The sequence below is a fragment of the Quercus suber genome, unplaced genomic scaffold (genome assembly GCF_002906115.3).
Source record: "Quercus suber isolate HL8 unplaced genomic scaffold, Cork oak 2.0 scaffold_78, whole genome shotgun sequence".
NCBI classification, from domain to species: domain Eukaryota; kingdom Viridiplantae; phylum Streptophyta; class Magnoliopsida; order Fagales; family Fagaceae; genus Quercus; species Quercus suber.
This window is the reverse complement of record NW_027069543.1, coordinates 1542803-1564996: the sequence shown is the minus strand read 5'-3', so window position 1 is coordinate 1564996 and position 22194 is coordinate 1542803. Positions and strand designations below refer to the sequence as shown.

Below are 22194 nucleotides of genomic sequence, written 5' to 3'. Positions count from 1 at the left end.
TTCCTTCAAAAAAAAAAAAAAATCTTAAATTTACAAGGGTTCTAGAATTTTAGGATAGTTTCTCTTATAGGTCAAAGAGGTTAACTTGAAGCCATCATTCTTCTTTGGGTTAATATATATCAAGTTTTGGGCTTAACTCCCAAAAAAAAATCCTAGCAAAGCTGCCACTCCAACGGGTGACATATGGCTAAACACAATATATAAAAAATAAAAAATAAAAAACCACAACAAAGGGGATGTTATTACTTATTAGTGGATCATCTCAAAGACTTGTTAGTTCTTTTTTCTTAGTTTGATGTTGATTATTGTTTCTTTGAACTCTTGTTTTGTACTTCAAACATCATTTTATGAATATATTCTTTGCTAATTATTATCTATTAGTACTCTTAAATTAATTTTAAATATGTTTTCAAACGTTTTGATAGTTATTGCTTGTTATTGAGTTTTAAATTATACCTAAAGTTATATAAAATATTTCTAAAAATAAATTTCAGAATAAGAAGAAGATAAAGAAAACAAGGAATAAAGAACAAATTAAAGAAGAAATAGGAAATAATCAATTTAACAGCAAGTTAAAGTCTTCTGCTTATTCTAACTTTCATCTCAAAAAAAAAAAAAAAAGTCTTCTACTTAAAGCTACTGTCGTTTTAGTACCAGCTTTGTAACTACTTGTAGTTTAGTGTTCAGTCTTGTAACACTGTTTGGTAACACATGATGTGTACGTGTCTTACCAATACAGCTGTCTTGTTTCTATTGGTTAGCCGATATGGAGGTAGTTAGTTAGTTTTCTGTTATAGCTTCTCATGTCCCATGTCAGTGTTTCATTGCTTCTTAAAATTTACACTACCTAATGATTTTTGAGTTAAAGGAACCTGCCGGTTTTTGGTCAAGAAATTGCTTCTGTTTTTTTCTTTTTTCTTTTTTCATTTTTCATTTTTTTTTTCTTTTCTTTTTTGCAATGGGAAAGCATAGAGAATTCCACTATTGGGTTTGAGTTAAGTAAATATTTACAAATGCAGGTGTCTTCGTTTTATTCGAAAACAAAAAACACAAAGGACAAACAAGAAATGAGAGGTCCTACGATCTCCTCTTCCACACACACGAGAATAGTCTCAAGTGAGGGATCCCAGCTTGTATCAATTTTTTATTTATTCACAAGATTAACGATGAGAGAAACTAATAGATTTTGATTCAGCTTGCCGAGATAGAATTCAGTGGCCAGCTTAGTTGACTCAAACCCAGCCTGTAGTTCGAGGCCTGCCACTTTCAAGCAAGAATTTTCGTTAGTACATGTATGCATGCTAAAAATATCATCTAAAATACTTACAAATTAATGCGTTATCAATTTTTTTTTTTTAAAGTATTTATTTAATATATATCGTTGAAATGACACTAATCACATTTATTAATATTTCAAACTTCAATTTGTAAGAGGTATATAATAAAATTGATAGTAATTTTAGAATTTTCCAAAGAAAAAAAAAAAAAAGTGTAACGAGGAGTTTTATGGAGAATGAAAACGGACCGAGTATATGGGTTTGCAAGGGTGGGATCAGGGAGGACAGGTTTGCGATCCCGAATGTGAGCCACCTTCCTTAGGAAAGATTTTTGCAAGAAGTTATCGGAATTTTTTATAATAACTTCCGGATCCTCTACCTCCGGCAAGGATACCCTCCTCTTCTTGTTGACGCGAACTGTTGGGGAATGCATGAGCTCCTGCTTCATCGTATGAATCCCTATAGTCACACCTACCCCAACCATTCCCAGCAGCACATACAATGGGGCTAACTCAAACTTCAAACCCACCCTGCAGAGAATACCCACATAGATGCCTTCATGATCTTGTATTAAAAAATTATTACCAAAAAAAAAAAAAAGAGGTCTGCTGGTGAAAAAAAAAAAGTTTATGCCTGACAAAGGTGTTTATAAGACTATGATTATCACTAGGCTCGTCACACACGCACGTGTAATAATGTTTTTTATTCTTTGGTTTAGTATATTACTATAACATTTAAAAGTGATATATAAATAACTGTGTGTATTTAAAAAAAAAAAAGGTAATATAACGTGGAATAATGTTTAAAAATGAAATAGAGATAGTGTCCTAAGTTTAGCTAAGTGTAGAAAATAAAGGAAAAAACATAAAACTTAAGAATAAGAATTACTCTTTTAATCAGTTTTTGTTTTTTAATTTAAGATTATTTAACTAAAAGATAGTAGTATTTTAAGAAAAAGTATTTTGTATCAAATGATACTAAGTTATCTGTATCATAATCCAATAAACGAAAGACATGTGTGCAAATAGAACCACTAACACATGTCTTTCAATTATTAGTAGATTAGTTATTTTTTACTGATATATCTCACATTTATTGTATTTTGATATTGGTGACATAATATCATTTGATACTAAATACCTTCTCCTATTTTAGAAAGTTTAAAAATTTGTAAAGGGTTATTTTTAGTACACGGCTTTTTTTTGGGTCTATTGTCGTAATTTTTTTTTTTTTTCAATTTTAGATAAGTTTGTTTTGAAAACATGAATTAATAGGAGAGTATCCTATTTTGAAGGCATTTTTTTTATTTACAAAATAGAAATTATATTCTAACCTAATCTAAGTATGTGAAACTCCCTTTTAAGGATTTAAACCCCGACCCTTACCTCCACACCCTACAACCATTTATACTTGTAGAGTGACTATCGTACCAATGATATGAGTTAAACGTAAGATTTATGAATATTTTTGAACCACATAAAAGAGTTGAATTCTATTATAAATAGTATAGATAAACAAAGAATTCTATAATTATTATCTCCCAAGGAATTCACATAATGTGATGTTAGTGTTATTAAAAATTCATTTTATAAACTTACAAATTGATTTGTCAATTTCTAAACACAAAAAAGAAATAGAAATGACTAAAGATATTGCAAAACTTAAGGGATAATTACATTAACTAACATGTTTGTGTATTATTGATCATTTTTGTAGTAACATTTATAGTACATTTCACATTATCCTTCTTATAAGGGAGAATTTAGAATCTAACATATATAGTGGTTGGTAACATTTGTAACATTAATTGTTACTCAAGGAAATATGCCATCCAGAAGATAAATATGCAATGTACCTCCTGCAAAATGCAAATACAAAAATAACCCGACTAACCTGGAAATTAAGCTATTATCTGCATGAGCAGCATCAACAGTTGGTGCAAATTTGGGAGCGGTTGATGTTGCAAACGATCGGTTTCCTCCTGGTTGTCGGATTAGCATTGATTTCCAGTAGCTCTACATTACATGACTCACATTATAAACATAAAAAATGAACCATAAGAAGGAAGAAGAAGAAGAAAAATGAGAGTGAAGTACTTACATTTCCCCTGAAAGCCATTGCCATTTTTTTTTTTTTTTTTTTTGGTTCCAATCAGATTGATTTTTTTGAGAGGAATGGGTCGGGTTCAGTTTCTAGGGGTTGATTTATAGGGAGCAAGAAAGAAGGTTGAAGAGCCATGCGGCTAATGTTGTGGCATGGTGACAGAAATAGGAGCTTGGTGACCTCAGAGGGACACGTTTTGCATGTTGTAGGAGCTGAAATTGTAGAAGTCAACCTTTCAATCTCTAAAAGCATGGCCATTCTTTTGGCGGAACTTAGGTTGCAAATTTTCACGTTCTCACAAATATTTACACGTTCTCCCAATTCTTTAAAATTAGGTTGCAAATTTTCACGTTCTCACAAATTTTCACGTTCTCCCAATTCTTTAAAAAAAATATATCTGTACTAATATTTATTTATACTACTATTTAAAGAGTTTCTCCAATTTGGGATTTTCAATTTAAATACACAAACTATCCTTAAATTCATATGTTTGTATAGCTTAAATAATAGGGTTAGACATGTAAAATTAGTAATTTAGAAACTCCTAATTTTTAGCTAAATTTAAAATTAAAAAAAAAAAAAATTCTCCAACCCTCACATTTCTCTCTCAAGTTAGTTATCAAGTACTAATACAACTTCATCTTTTTGAAACAAACAAAAAATAAAATAAAACTACTTTTTTTTTTCCACAAACATGCTTTTTTTTTTTTTTTTCCTTTCTAATTGCAAAATGAAATGGCCCAAGTTTTTATACTAAACTTTTTTTTTTTTTTTTTCACATCTACATTTCTCTTTCACATTAGTAGTCAAATACTAAAATAATTTATTCTTTAAAAAATAAAATAAAATAAAACTATTTTTTCCCCCACAAACGTACTCTTTTTCTTTTTTTTTTTCTAATTGCCAAAATGAAATTTTCTGCAACTTTTTATCACTAAACGGTTTAACAAATTTAAAAAGCTAAAAACCTTTTTTTTTCATAAAAATTTGCATACATTATCTCTATTTAGATATATCCCACACACTTTTTACATATCTTTTCGGTTTCTTTGCACATACTTTTGGACTATCACAACGTTTTACTCACCTCATCACCATCTCAAATTTTAGAAAGGTTTGTTTTATTTTGATATTATTAAAATTATTAATTTATTAGTTTGTATATTTTGTTTCCATAATTTTTACAAATCATACTTTGTTTTAAAAACATTCTTCTTCTTTATCCCTTTCTCAAGTCTATTTCCACAACTCCTTTCATCTTCACAAATTTTTTCCTCACTTCATCAATGTCTTTCTTTTCAAAGAAGTATGTTTCTTATAGCAAAAGTAAAGATGAGACTGTGAGGATTTGGGATAAGTTTGGGCAAGTTGTTATCTTCTTTTTTATTCTTCTTCTTCTTCTTCTTATCTTATTTTTTCTTCTTCTTCTTCTTCTTCTTATCTTATTTTTTCTTCTTCTTCTTCTTCTTATCTTCTTTTTTCTTCTTCTTCTTATCTTTTTTTTTCTTCTTCTTCTTCTTCTTCTTCTTCTTCTTATTATTATTATTATATTTGATTTTATTAGTTCATTTGGTTCTAAAATCAAATGTTATAGAGAAATCATTACCACCTTTGTGATTGTGTTTATATTTAAATACATGTTGATTTGGTTTGGTGTATTCATTTCTTTCATTTTCAAGAGCTCGGTCTATACACCTTTAAGTAGCATAATGAAATTTATGTAAAAAACAATGCCATGAGTAAAATGTTTAAACCCAAAAAATTATTTTAAAAAAAGCCTCATCACACGGGCAAAGCGCATCTAATGAAGCTAGTTACTATTTATGGAGTTTCTCCCGTTTAGGATCCTAATTCTGGATGCTTAAGGGCTTATTTGATAAGAGTATTTAAATATAGTTTTTTGTTTTGCAATCCATAAAATGGTAGGTCTCACACTTAAATTTATTGTTTGGCTAGTATTTTCTAAATACAGTTTTCAAAAAACTATATCGTATTTTCTTAGTTTAGAATAAGATTTTAAAAACAGCTAAAAGGGTGTTAGGATACAAAAAATCTTTTTAATGACATAGTTGTAAATAAATTGAAAACAGTGGATTTATTTGTCCAAACTCTTCTATCTTTTAAATTAAGGAGCTTAGCTTTATCACAAAAAGAATTCTCACACTCCAAATTTGAAACTTATCATTAAAAAAAAAAAAAAAAAAAAAAAAAAAAAACACGATGAGCTTTATTCCCTTATCATTATTCATACAAAAAAAAGGGTAATCTACAGATTCTGCACATTACTTTTTGTAAATATATATATATATATTATTTAAATCTCAAAATTAGAAATGGTCTCTCAAAATATTATTTTTTGTTTTTAGTATTTTGAAAATTGTTCTTAAAAGTGGGAGCCAAACATGTATAATATAAATATTATTATTTGAAAACTAGTTTCAAGTCCCATTTTTTGAAAAAAAAAATTATTATGTTTTGAAAACAAAAACAAAAATCCTCCTACCAATTAGGCCCTAAAATACACTCAAATTCACATATTTGAAAAGTTTAAATAATAAGGTTAGATATGTAAAATTACTAATTTAAAAAATCATAAATTTTAGAAAAGAAGTTTTTTCCAACCACGTTTCTCCCTCCTTCACCTTTTTTTATCAAATTAGAAATTAAAAAAAAAATGTTGTATTATACTTGACGAGAGAGAGAGAGAGAGAGAGAGAGAGAGAGAGAGAGAGAGAGAGAGAGAGAGAGAGAGAGAGAGAGAGAGAGAGAGAGAGAGAGAGATCATATGTTCTTGTGAATATGTTCATTTTTTGAAACTAGCCTCCGACGCTCCTAATTGTATTAATAGCATACAAATATATAATATTAGTGGACAAACATATAAACTTCAAATTGAGATTAATTAAAAATCATAAAACTAAATACCTTCTCATAATTTAGAGAGTTTAAGGATTTGTATGAAGGTATTTTAGTACGCAGTTTTTGTTTTTGCTTTTTATTTTTATTTTTTTTTGGTCTAGTGTCGTAATTTTTTTTTCCTTATTTTGGATAAGTTTGTTTTGAAAACATAAATTAGTTGGAGACTGCCCTATTTTGTAAGCATTTTAAATAGAGTTAGAAATATATTTTTACTAGGTTGTTTTTAAGGGGTTTTTTTTTTTTTTCTATTGAATATAAGGTTTAGGAGTATTTTTAAACCACACTATCCTCATAACATGCGCTCCGCACATGCAATGAGGCTTTTTTTTTTATTTTGAGTTCAATATAATTTTCAATTTGAATTTATCTATTGTTAGTGAGGTTATTATGGATGAGATTTTTAAGAAACTAAAATTTAGGATTTCAAATGAAGTAAACTGCTGGATTTAGTGTGTGATAGTTTTTAGGAAAAAATGTATTAAACATGTGTAAAATATATTAAATAAAGAGTGTGCTAATTTTAAGGAAAAAAGTTTCTCATGTAGTTTTTTTTTTTTTTTTTTTTTTGTTCTTGAATTTAGTTGAATTACAATTTTAACCCTAATTTTTTTTTTTTTTTAAGAATAAGAATTATCTAATTATATTAGAGGTATTTTTGACAGTTCTTGAAATCATAACTAACTTTCTGAATCCTCTTAATATATAGAAATAAAAGTACAGTCCAAAAAGGAAAATCTTCTTATAAATAGTATAAATAAATAAGGAATTTTATAATTACTATCTCCCAAGGAGTTCATAAAATGTGATGTTAGTGTTATTAAAAATTCATTTTATAAACTTAAAAATTGGTTTGTCAATTTCTAAACACAATTAAGAAATAGAAATTACTAAAAAATATTACAAAACTTAAGGGATAAGGACATTAACTAACATGTTTGTGTATTATTGATCATTTTGTGGTAACATTTATAGTACAATTGACATTATCCTTTATATAAGAGAGAATTAAGAATCTAAGATATATAGTGGTTGATAACATTTGTAACATTAATTGTTACTCAAGGAAATATGCCATCCAAAAGATAAATATGCAATGTACCTCCTGCAAAATGCAAATACAAAAATAATCCGACTAACCTGGAACTTAAGCTATTATCTGCATGAGCAGCATCAACAGTTGGTGCAAATTTGGGAGCGGTCGATGTTGCGAACGATCGGTTTCCTCCTAGTTGTCGGATTAGCATTGATTTCCAGTAGCTCTACATTATATATATGACTCAAATTATAAGCATAAAAAAATGAGCCATAAGAATGAAAAAGAAGAAGAAAAATGAGAGTGAAGCACTTACATTTCCCCTGAAAGCCATTGCCCTTTCTTTTCTTTTTTTTGGTTCCAATCAGATTGATTTTTTTGAGACGAATGGATCGGATTCAGATTCTAGGGGTTGATTTATAGGGAGCAAGAAAGAAGGTTGAAGAGCCATGTGGCTAATGTTGTGGCATGGTGACAGAAATAGGAGCTTGGTGACCTCAGAGGAACACGTTTCATGCATGCACATTTTGTAGGAGCTGAAATTGTAGAACCCTTAGTCAACCTTTGAATCTCTAAAAGCATGGCCATTCTTTTGACGGAACTACAGGGTAAACCATATAAATTACCCCCAAATATTTTCACGTTCTCCCAATTCTTTAAAATTAGGTTGCAAATTTTCAGCACACATATATATTTTATATCTATATTTGGACTACTATTTATTTGTACTATTATTTAAGGAGTTTTCCCTATTTGAAATCCTTAATTTAGATACACAAACTACCCTTAAATTCATATGTTTATATAGCTTAAATAATAGAGTTTGACATGTGAAATTAGTACTTTAAAAACTTCTGATTTTTAGCTAAATTTAAAATTAAAAAAAAAACATTTTTTCTCCACCTCCACATTTCTCTCTCAAGTTAGTTGTCAATTACTAATACAACTTCTTCTTTTTGAAAAAAAAATAATAATAAAACTGCTTTTTTTTTCTTCCACAAATGTGATTTTTTTTTCTTTCTAATTGCCAAAATGAAATGGCCCAAGTTTTTACACTAAACTTTTTTTTTTTTCACATTTACATTTCTCTTTCACATTAGTGGTCAAATACTAATACAATTTCCTCTTTTAAAAATAAATAAATAAATTGTTTTTTCTTCCACAAACGTACTCTTTTCTTTTCTTTTTTTTTCTAATTGCCAAAATGAAATTTTCTGTAACTTTTTATCACTAAACGGTTTAACAAATTTTAAAAACTGAAAACATCTTCTTCTTTTTTCCTAAAAATTCACATACATTATCTCTATTTAGATATATCCCACACACTTTTTACCTATCTTTTCGGTTTCTTTGCACATACTTTTGGACTGTCACAACTTTTTACTCACCTCATCACCATCTCAAATTTCAAAAAGGTTTGTTTTATTTGACATTGTTAAAATTATTAATTTGTTAGTTTGTATATTTTTGTTTCCGTAATTTTTTACAAATAACACTTTGTTTTAAAAACATTTCTTCTTCTTTATCTCTTTCTCAAGTCTATTTTCACAATTCCTTTGATCTCCACTATGTTTCTTATACCAAAAGTAAACATGAGACTGTAAGGATTTGGGGTACGTCTGGACAAGTTGTTATCTTCTTTTTATTTTCCTATTATTATTATTATTATTATTATTATTATTATTATTATCTGTGAGGATTTGGGGTACGTTTGGACAAGTTGTTATCTTTTTCTCTCTTTTTTCTATAATATAATAATAATAATTGATTTTATTAGTTCATTTGGTTCTAAAATCAAATGTTGTAGAGAAATCATTACCACCAATGTGATTGTGTTTATATTTCAATACGTGTTGATTTGGTTTGGTGTATTCATTTCTTTCATTTTCAAGAGTTCGGTCTATACACCTTTAAGTAGCATAATGAAATTTATGTAAAAAACAATGCCATGAGTAAAACGTTTAAACCCAAAAAATTATTTAAAAAAAAAAAAAAAAAAACCTTATTGCACAGGTGAAGCGCATGTGATGAGGCTAGTTACTATTTACGCGGTTTCTTCCGTTTGGGATCCTAATTTTGGATGTTTAAGGGATTGTTTGGTAAGAGTATTTAAATATTGTTTTTTGTTTTGCAATCTATAATATGGTGGTCANGCCAGAAAGAAAAAAATTCAAACGAAGTAGAGCATGCATAAAGGGCCAAGGCACCATCTACTTGTACCCAGCCAATACATGGGATGTGGGCCATAGGTGATATTTAGAGGGTATGGTCTGGCGGTGGGGAGAAAGAGAGGTTTATTTTAGGGTTTCTGCTCAAACTTCTTTAAGGAGAAATGTCCTAATGGGATGGCATCTCACTTAAAAGAAGTAAGTATAGGCTGAGACCACTTGATACATGCCATAGAGGTAGGAGATGGAAAGGCTTAATCCTTATCCAGATGAGGGTAGTGAAAAAACAGAAAGAGGTAAGAAACAAGACAAACAATTTTGTCTAGGAATGAGGAGTGGTGCAACTAACACATTCAGAGTAATAGTAGTGGCTGAGCAGCCGGCAGGCCAGTGGGCAGTCTTGGAAGGACACTCATAAGGAGCCAAAAGCAATTAATGGGAAAAAATGGTAAATTCCACTATAGCAGATAGTATAAAGAGGGGTAGTTGTGAACAGTAAAGAGGAGGAAGGAGGGAGGAACAAGGGACGAAAAGAAGAAGAGATAGAAAAATAAAGAAGGGAAAGAATAGAGAGAAGAAAATGAGTAGCTATGAACAGTAAAGAGGAGGAAGGAGGGAGGAGCAAGGGACGGAAAGAAGAAAAGGTAGAAAAAGAAAGAAGGGAAAAAATAGAGAGAAAAGAAAAGAATATACAGAAAAATCAAAGAGACACAAGTGGTAATAAAGGCATGCATCAATAAACTACCTTTTTCTCTCCCTCTTGACAGACCCACTCTCTGAGAAATTAAGGATTATATCTTAAACCATTTAGGCCATTTTTTCAAAGTGCATAACTTCTATGGCAAAAGCCTTCCTTGAGGTTACTTACATTGGGGATTGGTTCCCTTCTTGGACTTACATTTGCTAAGAAGCTAAGCCTCTTTTCTGGCAAACAAGTTTTTCTTTTATGCTTGTTGGTGATTAGTTTACCATTCGGTTATTAAACTATTTGCTATAGCGTTATTTCCATTTGTTGTATTATTCTGTCATACCCTTATTAAGCTAATTTCCTTTATTTCAGTGTTAGTATCATTTGTTTAGTATTATAGTTATTCTACCATACCATATTCTTGCTATAACATCCATAACAGTTGTTCTTGCTATGGGCACGTCGTACACTCAATACCTTTGCCAAAACGTGTCTATATTGGGACATCTCAACTTGTGCACAAACTGGCCTAAAGTGTATTTCATTTAAGCCAGCCCTAACTCTCTTACCTCAAACCCATTGGCCACAGTACAGTAGGATAGATCAAAGCCCAACAACACAAAAAGGCCCACCACAATCTTTTATCTGTCTATCTGTCTATATAATTATATTGAGGTAAATGAAGTTTTTGGTTCTTCACAATTGAATTGTCATTTGGCCTGAAAGGTGTTTGGCAAAAGCTTTCAATGATTTGAAGAATCTTTTATCAACTAAATGTGTTTGGCAAAAGCCTGAAATTTTTACCATTGTAATTCAAAAAACTAAATGTATTTTGGACATTTTGTTTAATCCATGATAGAAGAAAATAAAGAATTTTTTTTAATATAAAAAAATCATAAAAATTCTAAACAATTGACTGGAAAATAAAGGTGATTAAAAAATAACTCCTATAATAATTCAAACATGAAACAAGTATTTTCTTCATGAAATGTTCCGCGCTGCACGGATTGATGGCTAGCATTTCTACTACATGCAGTAATGCTAATGCTAGTGACCGTTTTATGAAGAAGGTAGATGATCTCTTTTTTTATTTAAACATTTCTAATATCAAAGGGTTGTAGATCACCAAATAGTGGATTTCTCACCCAAAAAAGAAGAAGTATTGGAGCCAAAACTCATTCCCTTCTTTATTCATGAGTTATATATGTCAAAAATTAGGACAAAATTGCAAAATGCCCCTTTTGGGCAAACTAAGCAGCATTTTGCCCTCTTTCTCAAACTAATTAGGAAAATGCCCTCTTTTGAAACTCGATTTTCTCAAAATCGAGTTATAAAAAAAAAAAAATTTCTGGAGCCCTATAGCAGCGTTTTTAAAGACCAATAGTGACGTTTTCAAGACCTATAGTGACGTTTTGTAACTCGACTTTCAATAAATCAAGTTATAGGCAATTTTTTTTTACCTATAACTCGATTTTATATAAATCGAGTTACAAAATGCCACAATAAGTCCTGAAAACGTCACTATAGGCTCCTTAAAAACGCCGCTATAAGGCCTAAATCGATTTTGAGAAACTCGATTTTCAAAAGAAGGGCATTTCCCTAATTAGTTTGAGAAAAATAGCAAAACACTGCTTAGTTTGCCCAAAAGGGGCATTTTGCAATTTTGTCCTCAAAAATTACGATACAGTGCTTATACAGACTAGGATCACAATGAAAGTAATCAAGTTCGAGTGCTTGGTCATGCAAACCTTCTAGGTATATATATTGATCCCAGGACTTTTTTTGTGAATCAATGGATCAAAGGATTTTGTGTTGACTGAGGGATCGGGCCTTTAGGTTTCACCTCTTCTGAAAGATTAAAACAATAATGATGCAAAGTTAAGGATAATTTAAATTGTGAGATATTTTGAAATCTGTCAATTTTACCATAAAAACTTACAGAATGATAGGTCAATAATCACAAAATAAAAATAAAACTACTCAAGTTCGAATACCAAAAGTTGATCACTTTCTGGATTGCTTATTAGGATAACTGTAACCCACTCCAAAATAGGTCCCAGGATTTGGTGTTGTTGGAGGTATTGGGCCATCTTTCTTTACCTCTCAAAGAACAAGAAAATAATGTTGCAAAATTATAACATTTTAAAAGTATGACATATAAATTAAAAACCTTACAAACTTTTTTTTTTCGAGAATAAATGAAGGGGTGTGGCTTACTTCCAGTATTTTTTTAACTGAACATGTCCTTTTGTTTTAAATATACAATGACAAGTGATAGTGGGTTTTAATCCCTACCTTTTATTTAGTTAGTAGGCGATGTGGCAGTCTCTCATTAAAACAAAATGAGCTTCTTTTTTAAAATGTATTGGAGGTAAGCTAAACCCCAAATGAAGAATCTTACAGGCTTATATGTCAATTTACATACCTCTTTGATACTTAATAACCAAACCATAACAACAACCATTGTTAGTGGCTAAAAATTAATTCATCAATTTGAAATTTGCAAATAATTAATTGTGATGGTATAAAAGCCCTCACAAATACTTGTTCACGACAACTGCATCCCCATACTAGAAATAAGTTGTCCACTCTTCTAGTTGTTTGGTAATATATTTGTGAAAGTAGATTTGTTGAGTAACAACAGTGAATTGCTCTCGTAAATTAACTATTAGCAAAGGTATGGTCACAAAATCCCTTTAAGCAACAAAAGCAAATACAATGACTTCAAGGGTCATATAGCCTCACTAACAAACTTTTGTGACGATATTTGACGTTTTGCGAAGGTGTTTTACACATGCACATAGACCTTTTTTCTTTTTTCTTTTTTGGTGGATGGAGGTACATTTTTGAAGATTTTATCATGGGTTGGCATCGATTAGGTTTTTGGTTGGATAATTTATTAGATTTGTTGAGAATTCTTACCCCTCATACAAGCTCAATTGTGATAAATCAATTATGAATGGCAATGATTAACTTCAATGATAAGTTTGTTCTTTGTTTTGGCATGAAGCTTGAACCACAGTGACAGCTTTTTTGTCGTTTATTTAAAAGTTGATATGTTAATTTTTAAAATTAATTGTAGTATTTCTAACATTAATAAATTTAAACATAAAAGAATTATATTATTGGTAAATTAAGTGTATCCAAGCATAAAATATAGTATTCACTATTGATAGAATATGAATATCAATAACTCGTAATATTCTATTGAAATTTTCGAAGTTGTTTTATTTTGTTAATCATGACACCCTATGTTATGAGAGAGTGTCTATTGTGTTTAACCCACCAAAAATAACCTTAAACATATAAGCTAGCGTATTTCAAATTTTAGAGGTCAAATTGACAAGAGCCCTATAACTCAATTGGTTGACACATCCTAATATTTTCAAAAGAGACACTAAGGGTTCAAATCTTCCCTCCTCCAACTATCGAATTATAAAAAAATGGAGGTCAAATTGAAATTCTGTCTATTTTTTAGAAAAATAAAATAAATGTTTGTCCAAGGAAGATAAGACCTTGAGATCGTCCAGTTATTCAGATTTTCTAATTAGAAGCCTCTTCATTATTTATTTTATAAATTTAAAACAAAAAAAAAAATTACATGTATTTTTTTAATTTAAAGGAAAATTACTTTTTTGGTCTTTATATTTTGGTCATGTTATCAATTTGATCCATATATATATATATATATATATTCGCTGTCATTTTGGTCCCTATTATCCTTACTTAAGGACCAAAATGATAACAAATTTTAAAACATATAGACCAAAAAAAAAAAAAAAAACACACACACACACACACTTGAGGACCAAATTGAAAGTACCACCAAAATATAGGAATTAAAAAGGTCATTATGCCTTTATTTTATAAACTAGCATTTTCTTTCAAAAAAGGCACAACTTAATCAAAAATTATATATAAACTAAAGAAAATATTTCAATAATATAATTAAATTAAATAGATGGTAAAAATAAAAGAACAAAAATTACATTAATCTATTTGATAAATGGACATTGTATAATACCAAGTCTTAAATAATAAATAAAATTTTAAAAAAAAATCTAAAAACTAAACTAAAGATTACATCATTCGCCAAAAAAGAAAAAAAAAAAGAAAAGAAAAAACTAAAGATTACTTTATACTATCAAATAGTTAATATATATATATATAATAATAATAATAATAAAAGTTGGGCTAAGACGCCGTAATTGCGCCACGAAGCTTTACCAAAGTGTAAAAATTTTATTAAATTTTTAGAGTTTTAAAGAATTAAAAATGAATAGTATACTAGTAGGACTCTAATTCATTCTTATCATTAAGTAATTTATCTCAAAAAAACAAAAAAATCACCTACTTCACATAGCTATCATTAAGTAGTTTATCTAAAAAAAAAACCTACTTCTTCTTTTTTGTATTAACTTAAAAGTAAAAAAAAAATAAAAAAATAAAAAAAAAAAAAATCTAGCTAATAACGGTTAACTATTTTTTTGGGATAAAATATACCTAAACTTCTTAATTAGGTAAGCTCATTTTTCTTTTTGTTCATATCAAGTTATCAACTTCTTCACAACTTAAAATGATCTAATATAAAAGTGAGGGTATACTACTATGACTCTAATTCATTCTTATCATTAAGTAGTTTATCTCAAAAAAAAAAAAAATAAAAATAAAAAGTACTTCATGTCTAAAGTAAGTGTATATCTAAAAAAAATTACTGGAGAAAAAAATACTTCTTCACGTTAACTTTAACGTAAACAAAAACTATCATTAAGTAGTTTAGCTAAGGAAAAAAAAAACTACTTCACGTTAGTTTATCTCAAAAAAAAAAAAAAAAAAAAAAAACTACTTCTTCTTTTTTGTATTAACTTAAATGTAAACAAAAAAAAAAATTAAAAAATCTAATAACAATCTAGCTAATAACATTAACTAATTTTTTGGGATAAAATATACCTAAACTTCTTGATTAGGTAAGCTCCTTTTTCTTTTTATTCATATCTAGTTATCAATTTCTTCACAGCTTAAAATTATCTAATATAAAAGTGAGGGTATACTACCATGACTTTAATTCATTCTTATCATTAAGTAGTTTATCTCAAAATAAATAAATAAATAAATTCTTCACATTATTTAAATACGTTTTATGTATTTGTTGCATTTTGGTTTCATAACCAGTGAAGACAATTTTGTATCAATTTTATAACCATATTTCTTCTGTGCTGCTTTGAGCTTCCATTTCTATTAGCTAGGTATCTAACTATAGAGGTCAGGTTTGTAATCTAAATGTAGAACTTTGCCATTTTTTTTTTCATTTACACTAAGTCTATGTATAAAACTGTGCGTTGCGTGGAAAAAAAATTAGAAAATGATTTTATTTCTCGAATAGTTCTATCTTTTAAAAGTGGCAAATTTTATGTTACTTTGTCTAAAGATTTTAATAATTAATATTATTGTTAACAATACTGCAAATCACTTATATTGTAGATTCATCAGATATAAAATTCATATGCAAATAGTTTGATACATGTAATTGCAAATGATATTATAGCACAATTGGCACGTTAGGTGCTATCATTTATATTTGATGTACCAATGCAATTTATTCATTTCTTTTTTTAATTACTTATTTGGTATAAAATTATATAAATTCTATAAATTTTAACATAAAACCGTGCAACGCACGAGCCTTTAACTAGTATAAATATATTTCAAAATAGAGTTTTATTTAAAGTAAACTTGGTTAGTAATTTTAATGTACATACAGTTGTCACACAGTGTTGTATAACTTGTAATACTTTACATTGAGTTAAATAATAACCCAATTATGTATAACTTAAAAAGACCTAACTTTTATAGTTAAAAAATAAAAACATGTTATATTATTAAAACAATATAAATTAGTTGCTAACTCGTGCGATGCACGAAAAAGTTTCTTAGTAATGCTAAAAGGTTAGCATATCAAATGCTTTTATGTGAATTTTGAAAGAAAAATAATTTTAGTGTGAACAGTGCTTTCAAAAAAAATTATTATCTCACAAAGAAATATACATAATTCTTAATTTGGGTAGGCCAACCAAGACAGAAGTAAAAAATATATACATAGTTTGATTGTCATGTATTCTTGATATAAAACAGAATATAATTGATATAAAATATAATTTTTACCCCAATATCACCAACCGCAACAATACAAGAAAAAGTATATAGTTTGCAAATTCGAGAATATTATATTTTCCTATAGAAACTGGCAGTAGAAATAGAAAGAACTATCATCAGAAGCTTTGATAACAAATTACTAACGTAAATCCTTGCAATATGTTATATATGTAAGGCATTTTTTTTTTATCACACTATTTACAATTACATACTAAATTTAGGCAGGAAAAAGAAAAAGTAAAGAGAAGTTTATAACAAAATAAAAATCACCAAGAAATTATTGACTTGTGGGTCCCCACTCCTCATCCCTTTCTCTCTAAAGTCTAAACCTCTCACACTAAAAACCGAATTTATGTTTTGTTATGAAGCGAAGTAGTCTATAATATATTCTTTATAGAAAGCTTCAAATATCTTCCCAACTAAATTGAAAGCATAAAAGTTAAATGAGGAATAGGAAGAGAACATGAGTCTCACGATTCTTTGCTACCACAATAGCTGAATAGCTCACTTAAACAGTGACTTCTATATGAGCGGTGTCTCCCTCTGTTAATCTTTTAGTGTGTCATGTTTTGTGGAGGAAGAATGTTGTATATAGGAAAACTAATTAGGCTTAACGCCATTAGAGTGTGTTAGTGTTAAGCCGTTGAAATAGTTTCCAGGGTTTTCAGATATTAAGAGAGGAGTCCTAAATGTGAGCCTCTCTTAACTCTGATTATTAGCCTCATTATGTATCATGCGGTAGTAAAATAACTTAAAAAATAAAATTAATTATAATGAGGTGTAAATTTGTGAGGTTTACAAAGCTGATGTGTCAAAATTTTAAAAGGTCAGTTATATGCTTCAGTTTTATAATAAACTAGTCGCTAACCCGTGCGATGCACGGGAAAATCTTATGAAAGTACAGTTTATACATTAAAGCTTTTTAATTTTACATGAACTATAATAGTTTTAATAATATTTGAAATATAAAATAAAAAGTGAAAACTCAAGCTAATTCAAGATGAACCACTGCAATAACAAAGGCAGTCCTCCCATTCATTCTTGCATGCCAGTTCTTGCAAGCCAATAGCAACTGCAAGAGCTATCATGAGGGCATTCCATCGGATAGTCTTGACCCAAGTATGCTCCTCCTTTATTTTAATCCTATACATCAACAATTTGAAGTGAGTTTTCAGCAAGTGGTATCAAGTAAAAATCACGTTTGCACAAAACCTAAACAGACATCAACAATTTTACCAAGATTTTTGCTAACTTCATAATAATTATGAAACACCTTGCAAGCTTTAATCACCACTGGCACATCATTGATGTTGAAGTTTATACATGTTCTACATGTGGTATTAAGTTTTAGGGTTTTATAGATGTGGCAGCCAAATGATACATGGAAAGACTTTTATCACATAATAATGATGCAGCAATTAATATATAAATATATTGTGTGTAACAACATTTAAAAGGAACAAATAAAAAATTATTGTACTCATTGTTTTGAATTATCCATTCATCTTAATCAGAATTTAACAAACTAAATTTGATAAAATGGTTTTCATATGAATAAAGCTTTATAAAGCTTGAGTATAGTTTCCTCTTATTTCCAAAAGTGTCCACAAAATTCATCCAGCAAAGTCTACAACTCTTTCCAGACCTTACCAAACCTAAAAGGAAAGAATGAAAGAAAACTTTAAATCAAATAATCATTCAGAGGAACAACTACAAACAACCATGAAAAATTTATGACTTGAGTTTTTATTCATTGAAGTTGAACATTTACATGTTTCCTACCATAAGGTTTTAGATTCTGACTCCAATTCCAAATGCCATGTCGCTTAATGTAAAGTTGTAAACTGTCAGCTTCTCATCTTTTTTTGGAATCAATCACCTCTTCTCAAAGGCATCATCCTAGCACGCTTAGCCTTCACCATCCCTGTTAAACTCTAGCCCAAACAACTATATAAAGATGCTTGAATCCCAAACATACTAAATAAAAATCCAAAACTTATCCCTACACTTTCTTAATTAATAACCAAACCAAAATTATTATTAAAACAAAAAATACAAACATGCACACAATGATACAAAAAGAAAGAGAGTTTTTATAAGAAAACTCTAAATCAGAGTCCACTGGCAGCCCATGTAAAAAATACTTGTAGTAAATAACAATGCAATGCAATCTGCTACATAGATTAAGATCATTCACCCAAAAAAAAGAAAAATAAAAAAATGCGAAATGGGAAGGGACATAGATAATAAATTTGAGCATCTTGATAAATCCTATGAAAATTTCAAAGTAATATGACTTTCAAATGAAAATTTGCTAGAGCACACATCAAGGAATTTAGGGTTTGAACAATATTGAGTCAAGATCTGTAACAATGCACAGAATAGTCCATCAGATTTGTGTAGACAAATCATCAAATTTAAATGGGATTAATTCTAAAACTATTAACATCAAATGGAGGAGGAAAGAGAACTTCATGAGAATGAAGATAAACTCACTCTTTTATGTTTTGTGCATCACAAGTATTTCTGAAAACGATGCACACATCTTTAACTCTCATAGCACCTTTGTTGTTAGACATAGAAAAATAGAAGGAAAATGTTTAAATTAAACACTTCAACAAATTAAAATAAATATATAGAATAGATTAAAAACCATCTTTTCTATGGGAGGTAAGGTTAATTTAAAAACATAAACTGGTCAAGTTTCAGATTCTTCCTAAAAACATATTACCAATATTGATGTAGCAAGAATTAGTAGAGATTGTCACTGATATCAATGGCAACAACAGCTCCTTAAATCTCAACCATTTCAAATATAAAATTTTCTCTCACTTTGTGTAAACATGAAAAATTCGAACCAAAGTCAACAAAATGCTTAATTGGACATGTGAGAACTCTAAAAGAAAACTGAAAGAAACACACTTAGCACAATTTTTTTTTTTTTTTTCAATTTCTCCTCCTAAATGAAATCTCAAGGTAGCTTTGATATGGCAAAATTTGACCACCCAATTACTATAAGGCAAATCTATGTCCAACACCTCAAGTAGCCTATCATCACATATTGACTTCAATACATAAGGCAAAGGCAAACAGTATGTAGAGGCTATAGGAAGGCACAGCTTAGTTCATGTACTCAAAAAATTTTATTATGAGAGGGATTTGACTCTAAATTAAGTACATGTTCTCTCATCCATACAAATATATATATATATATATATATATATAATTTGGGTATCCCCAAATTCATCAAAAACATGAAGTTTAAACCACTATTTGCCTATTAGATTCAATAATCAATATATCAGCTTGGATCACAGTGAAGTCTCCCAAAATATGCTTCAAAAATAGATATGGAAGAAAAAATAACACAGCTCTACCTTTTCACTTTGCTATTGCTAGAATTTGTAGATAGCTTCTAAACTTTATAGGTTCAGTCCTTAGCTGTGCATGGCAGAAAGAAAAAAATAAAAGTCAGTAGTAGGAACGAATCTTAGCTTCCATGGTTATACCAAAATTTAAAATACAAACCTTACCATAACTAACAAATCAAATTTGTAGATAAACAGCGAAGCCAAGGTTGCAGAGGGAGGACATTAGAAAAGAAGCTAGGGTCTGCAACCAAACAAAGAATCAAACAAAACCCCTTAAAAATCTAGATGCTGCTCTTAAAGAAGATTCTTATAAAATTTATTAAAAAATATAGCATGATTCTTTGATAAAGTACAAATTCTACATACCCATAAAAATTAGATAAAGAAGTAATAAAAACAATGATAAACTTGAGATGAAATAATAATTAAACTATGCGTAAAACCAAGCTTGACCATAACCCAGAAACTTAAATTAAATCTAAATGTTAGAATTTCTTCCCATAGAGCTCTGCCTAAAAATATAGTTCTGCAATCATTTGTGGAATATAACTTTCATCAATTGTTCAAATATTGAAAGGACAACACAAAGTTCAACAAATGTTAGAATTTCTTCCCATAAAGCTCTGCCTAAAAATATAGTTCTGCAAGCTTTTGTGGAATATAACTTTCATCAGTTGTTCAAATATTGAAAGGACAAAACAAAGTTCAACAACTGGTGCACAACATTAAACCTAGTCATAAAAATTAGTTTTTTTTTTTTTTTTTTTTTGTTCCCTTTCTCTTATGGCAGAACAGAAGCATTGATAGTGAATAACATCAATCAGCCATTAGAATGACTTATTGAAGGACAGTACAGACTTTCAGAAATACTAATGGCATGTTTGGATGTTTAAAAAAGGAGGGGGAGTAGAGTAGAGGGAGGGAGAGTAATGCAATTACCTTGTTTGGAAGTTTTTTAAAGAATGAGGAGGAGGGGTTTGGAAGAGTTTGGAGGGGTTTGGACTCCCTCTAGCCCCCCAATTTTAATTCTCCCAAATTGGAGAGATTTGGAGGGGGAGTAGAGTACATAAACTATTGACCAAGTAAATTACCTAATTTATCCTTATTATATTAACAAAATTACATAAGGGGAAGGACTAATTACTCCATTCCCTCTTACTAATTTTAAAAACATCCAAATAAGGTGGAGGTGAATCATTCTTCTCTACTCTCCTCCCCACTATCTCCCCTTCCCTCTACTCCCCTCTACTCTCTTGCCTCTCTAAACTTCCAAACAAGCCATAAATTTCACTTTCAAGGTATATATAATTAAGAAGTGTGCATGTGACATGTGCTCTGTTCTTTGCCAGTGTTTGATATTTTGTTTTCCAAACCATAGTTGCATAGAATAATAAAAACCATCTCATATAATGAAAAAGTAAAATATATTAAACCTATTAGGCGAAGGAAATCTGAAGACACATGTAAAAATTTGAACTCAGCAGTAAAAGCATTATCAATAAGAATAATAAAATAAAAAGTACCAACCAAAACATTGTTATCCAATCTTTAAAACTCAATGCTAAAAAATTCATGATTGCCAAGGAGTTCATCCTTGGTAAAACAAAATACTCACAAAAACATCAAGGGCATGCCAAGGATGCTCGTCTAATAAAAGGACAGGAAATATCATTACTATCCCAAAAGATGAGCATCGAGTATAGTATAAACCTTAACTTGTATTATTCATTCAAGCCATCACCTTTTTTTGGGTGCAAAACTCCTTACACAAAACATAACAAAATTATTAACAATGAAACAGAATAACAACTTTGGAATCGCAGATGGATTTTCTCGCGGCCAATACTTGAAGTTAATAAAACCCACTACGGGCTCCAAACCCATCAATCTAAGCTAATCATTCAAAAGAAACACTCCCAAACGAAACCCTAAATCATATTTAACAACCAAAAATTAAACCCTAAATCATATTTAACAAACAAAAACGAAACCCTAAATCATATTTAACAAACAAAATTATAGAACAAAATTAAAAACTTACCGGTAATGTAGAGGTTGGATGTGGGTGATTTGTGGCAAATTGGTGGTTTAAGGAAGGATGGCTTCGATTTGTGGGTATGGTGGGTCTTTAGATGCGATGCGATGCTTGATTTGTTGTCGGTTAGCCATGGGCCTGATCGAGGAGGAGCTGGTAGAGGACTAAGGAAGAAGATGGGGATGGCAGACCATCGTGAAAGGGAAAGGCAGAGCTTACGTTTTCTGTTGGTTTTATTTTTTTGAGCGTTGGGTTTATTACGTGTTTTTTTTTTTATAAATATTGTACTGAAAAATTGTGAAAGTTTCAAAAACTTCGGTTATATATATATATATATATATAATGAAATAAAGTGTGGTGTGGCTTTTGTGCAGACTCTCTCGATGACAGCGCAATCGAGTTGGCTCAATGATGTTGTTGGCCATGGTCATACATGGCAGTACTAGA

The 22194-nt window shown here is 29.6% G+C and overlaps 1 protein-coding gene across 3 annotated transcripts; it reads right to left on the bottom strand.

The window, feature by feature from the left end:
- Positions 1 to 594: 594 nt before the first annotated feature.
- Positions 595 to 7720, bottom strand: LOC112034965 (uncharacterized). 3 transcript variants are annotated; one of them, XM_065773665.1, is made up of 6 exons: positions 7649 to 7720; positions 7437 to 7558; positions 3378 to 3592; positions 3171 to 3292; positions 1526 to 1807; positions 595 to 1263 (listed from the first exon to the last, which is right to left on the bottom strand). In XM_065773665.1, exons 3-6 carry the CDS (start codon positions 3399 to 3401, stop codon positions 1233 to 1235), a joined length of 459 nt encoding a protein of 152 aa, XP_065629737.1. In that variant the 5' UTR covers positions 3402 to 3592; positions 7437 to 7558; positions 7649 to 7720; the 3' UTR covers positions 595 to 1232. The 3 variants fall into 3 exon arrangements, with proteins under 3 accessions (XP_065629737.1, XP_065629738.1, XP_065629739.1); XM_065773666.1 differs by having other exon boundaries at positions 596 to 1257; XM_065773667.1 differs by lacking the exon at positions 3378 to 3592 and having other exon boundaries at positions 596 to 1263.
- Positions 7721 to 22194: the final 14474 nt, after the last annotated feature.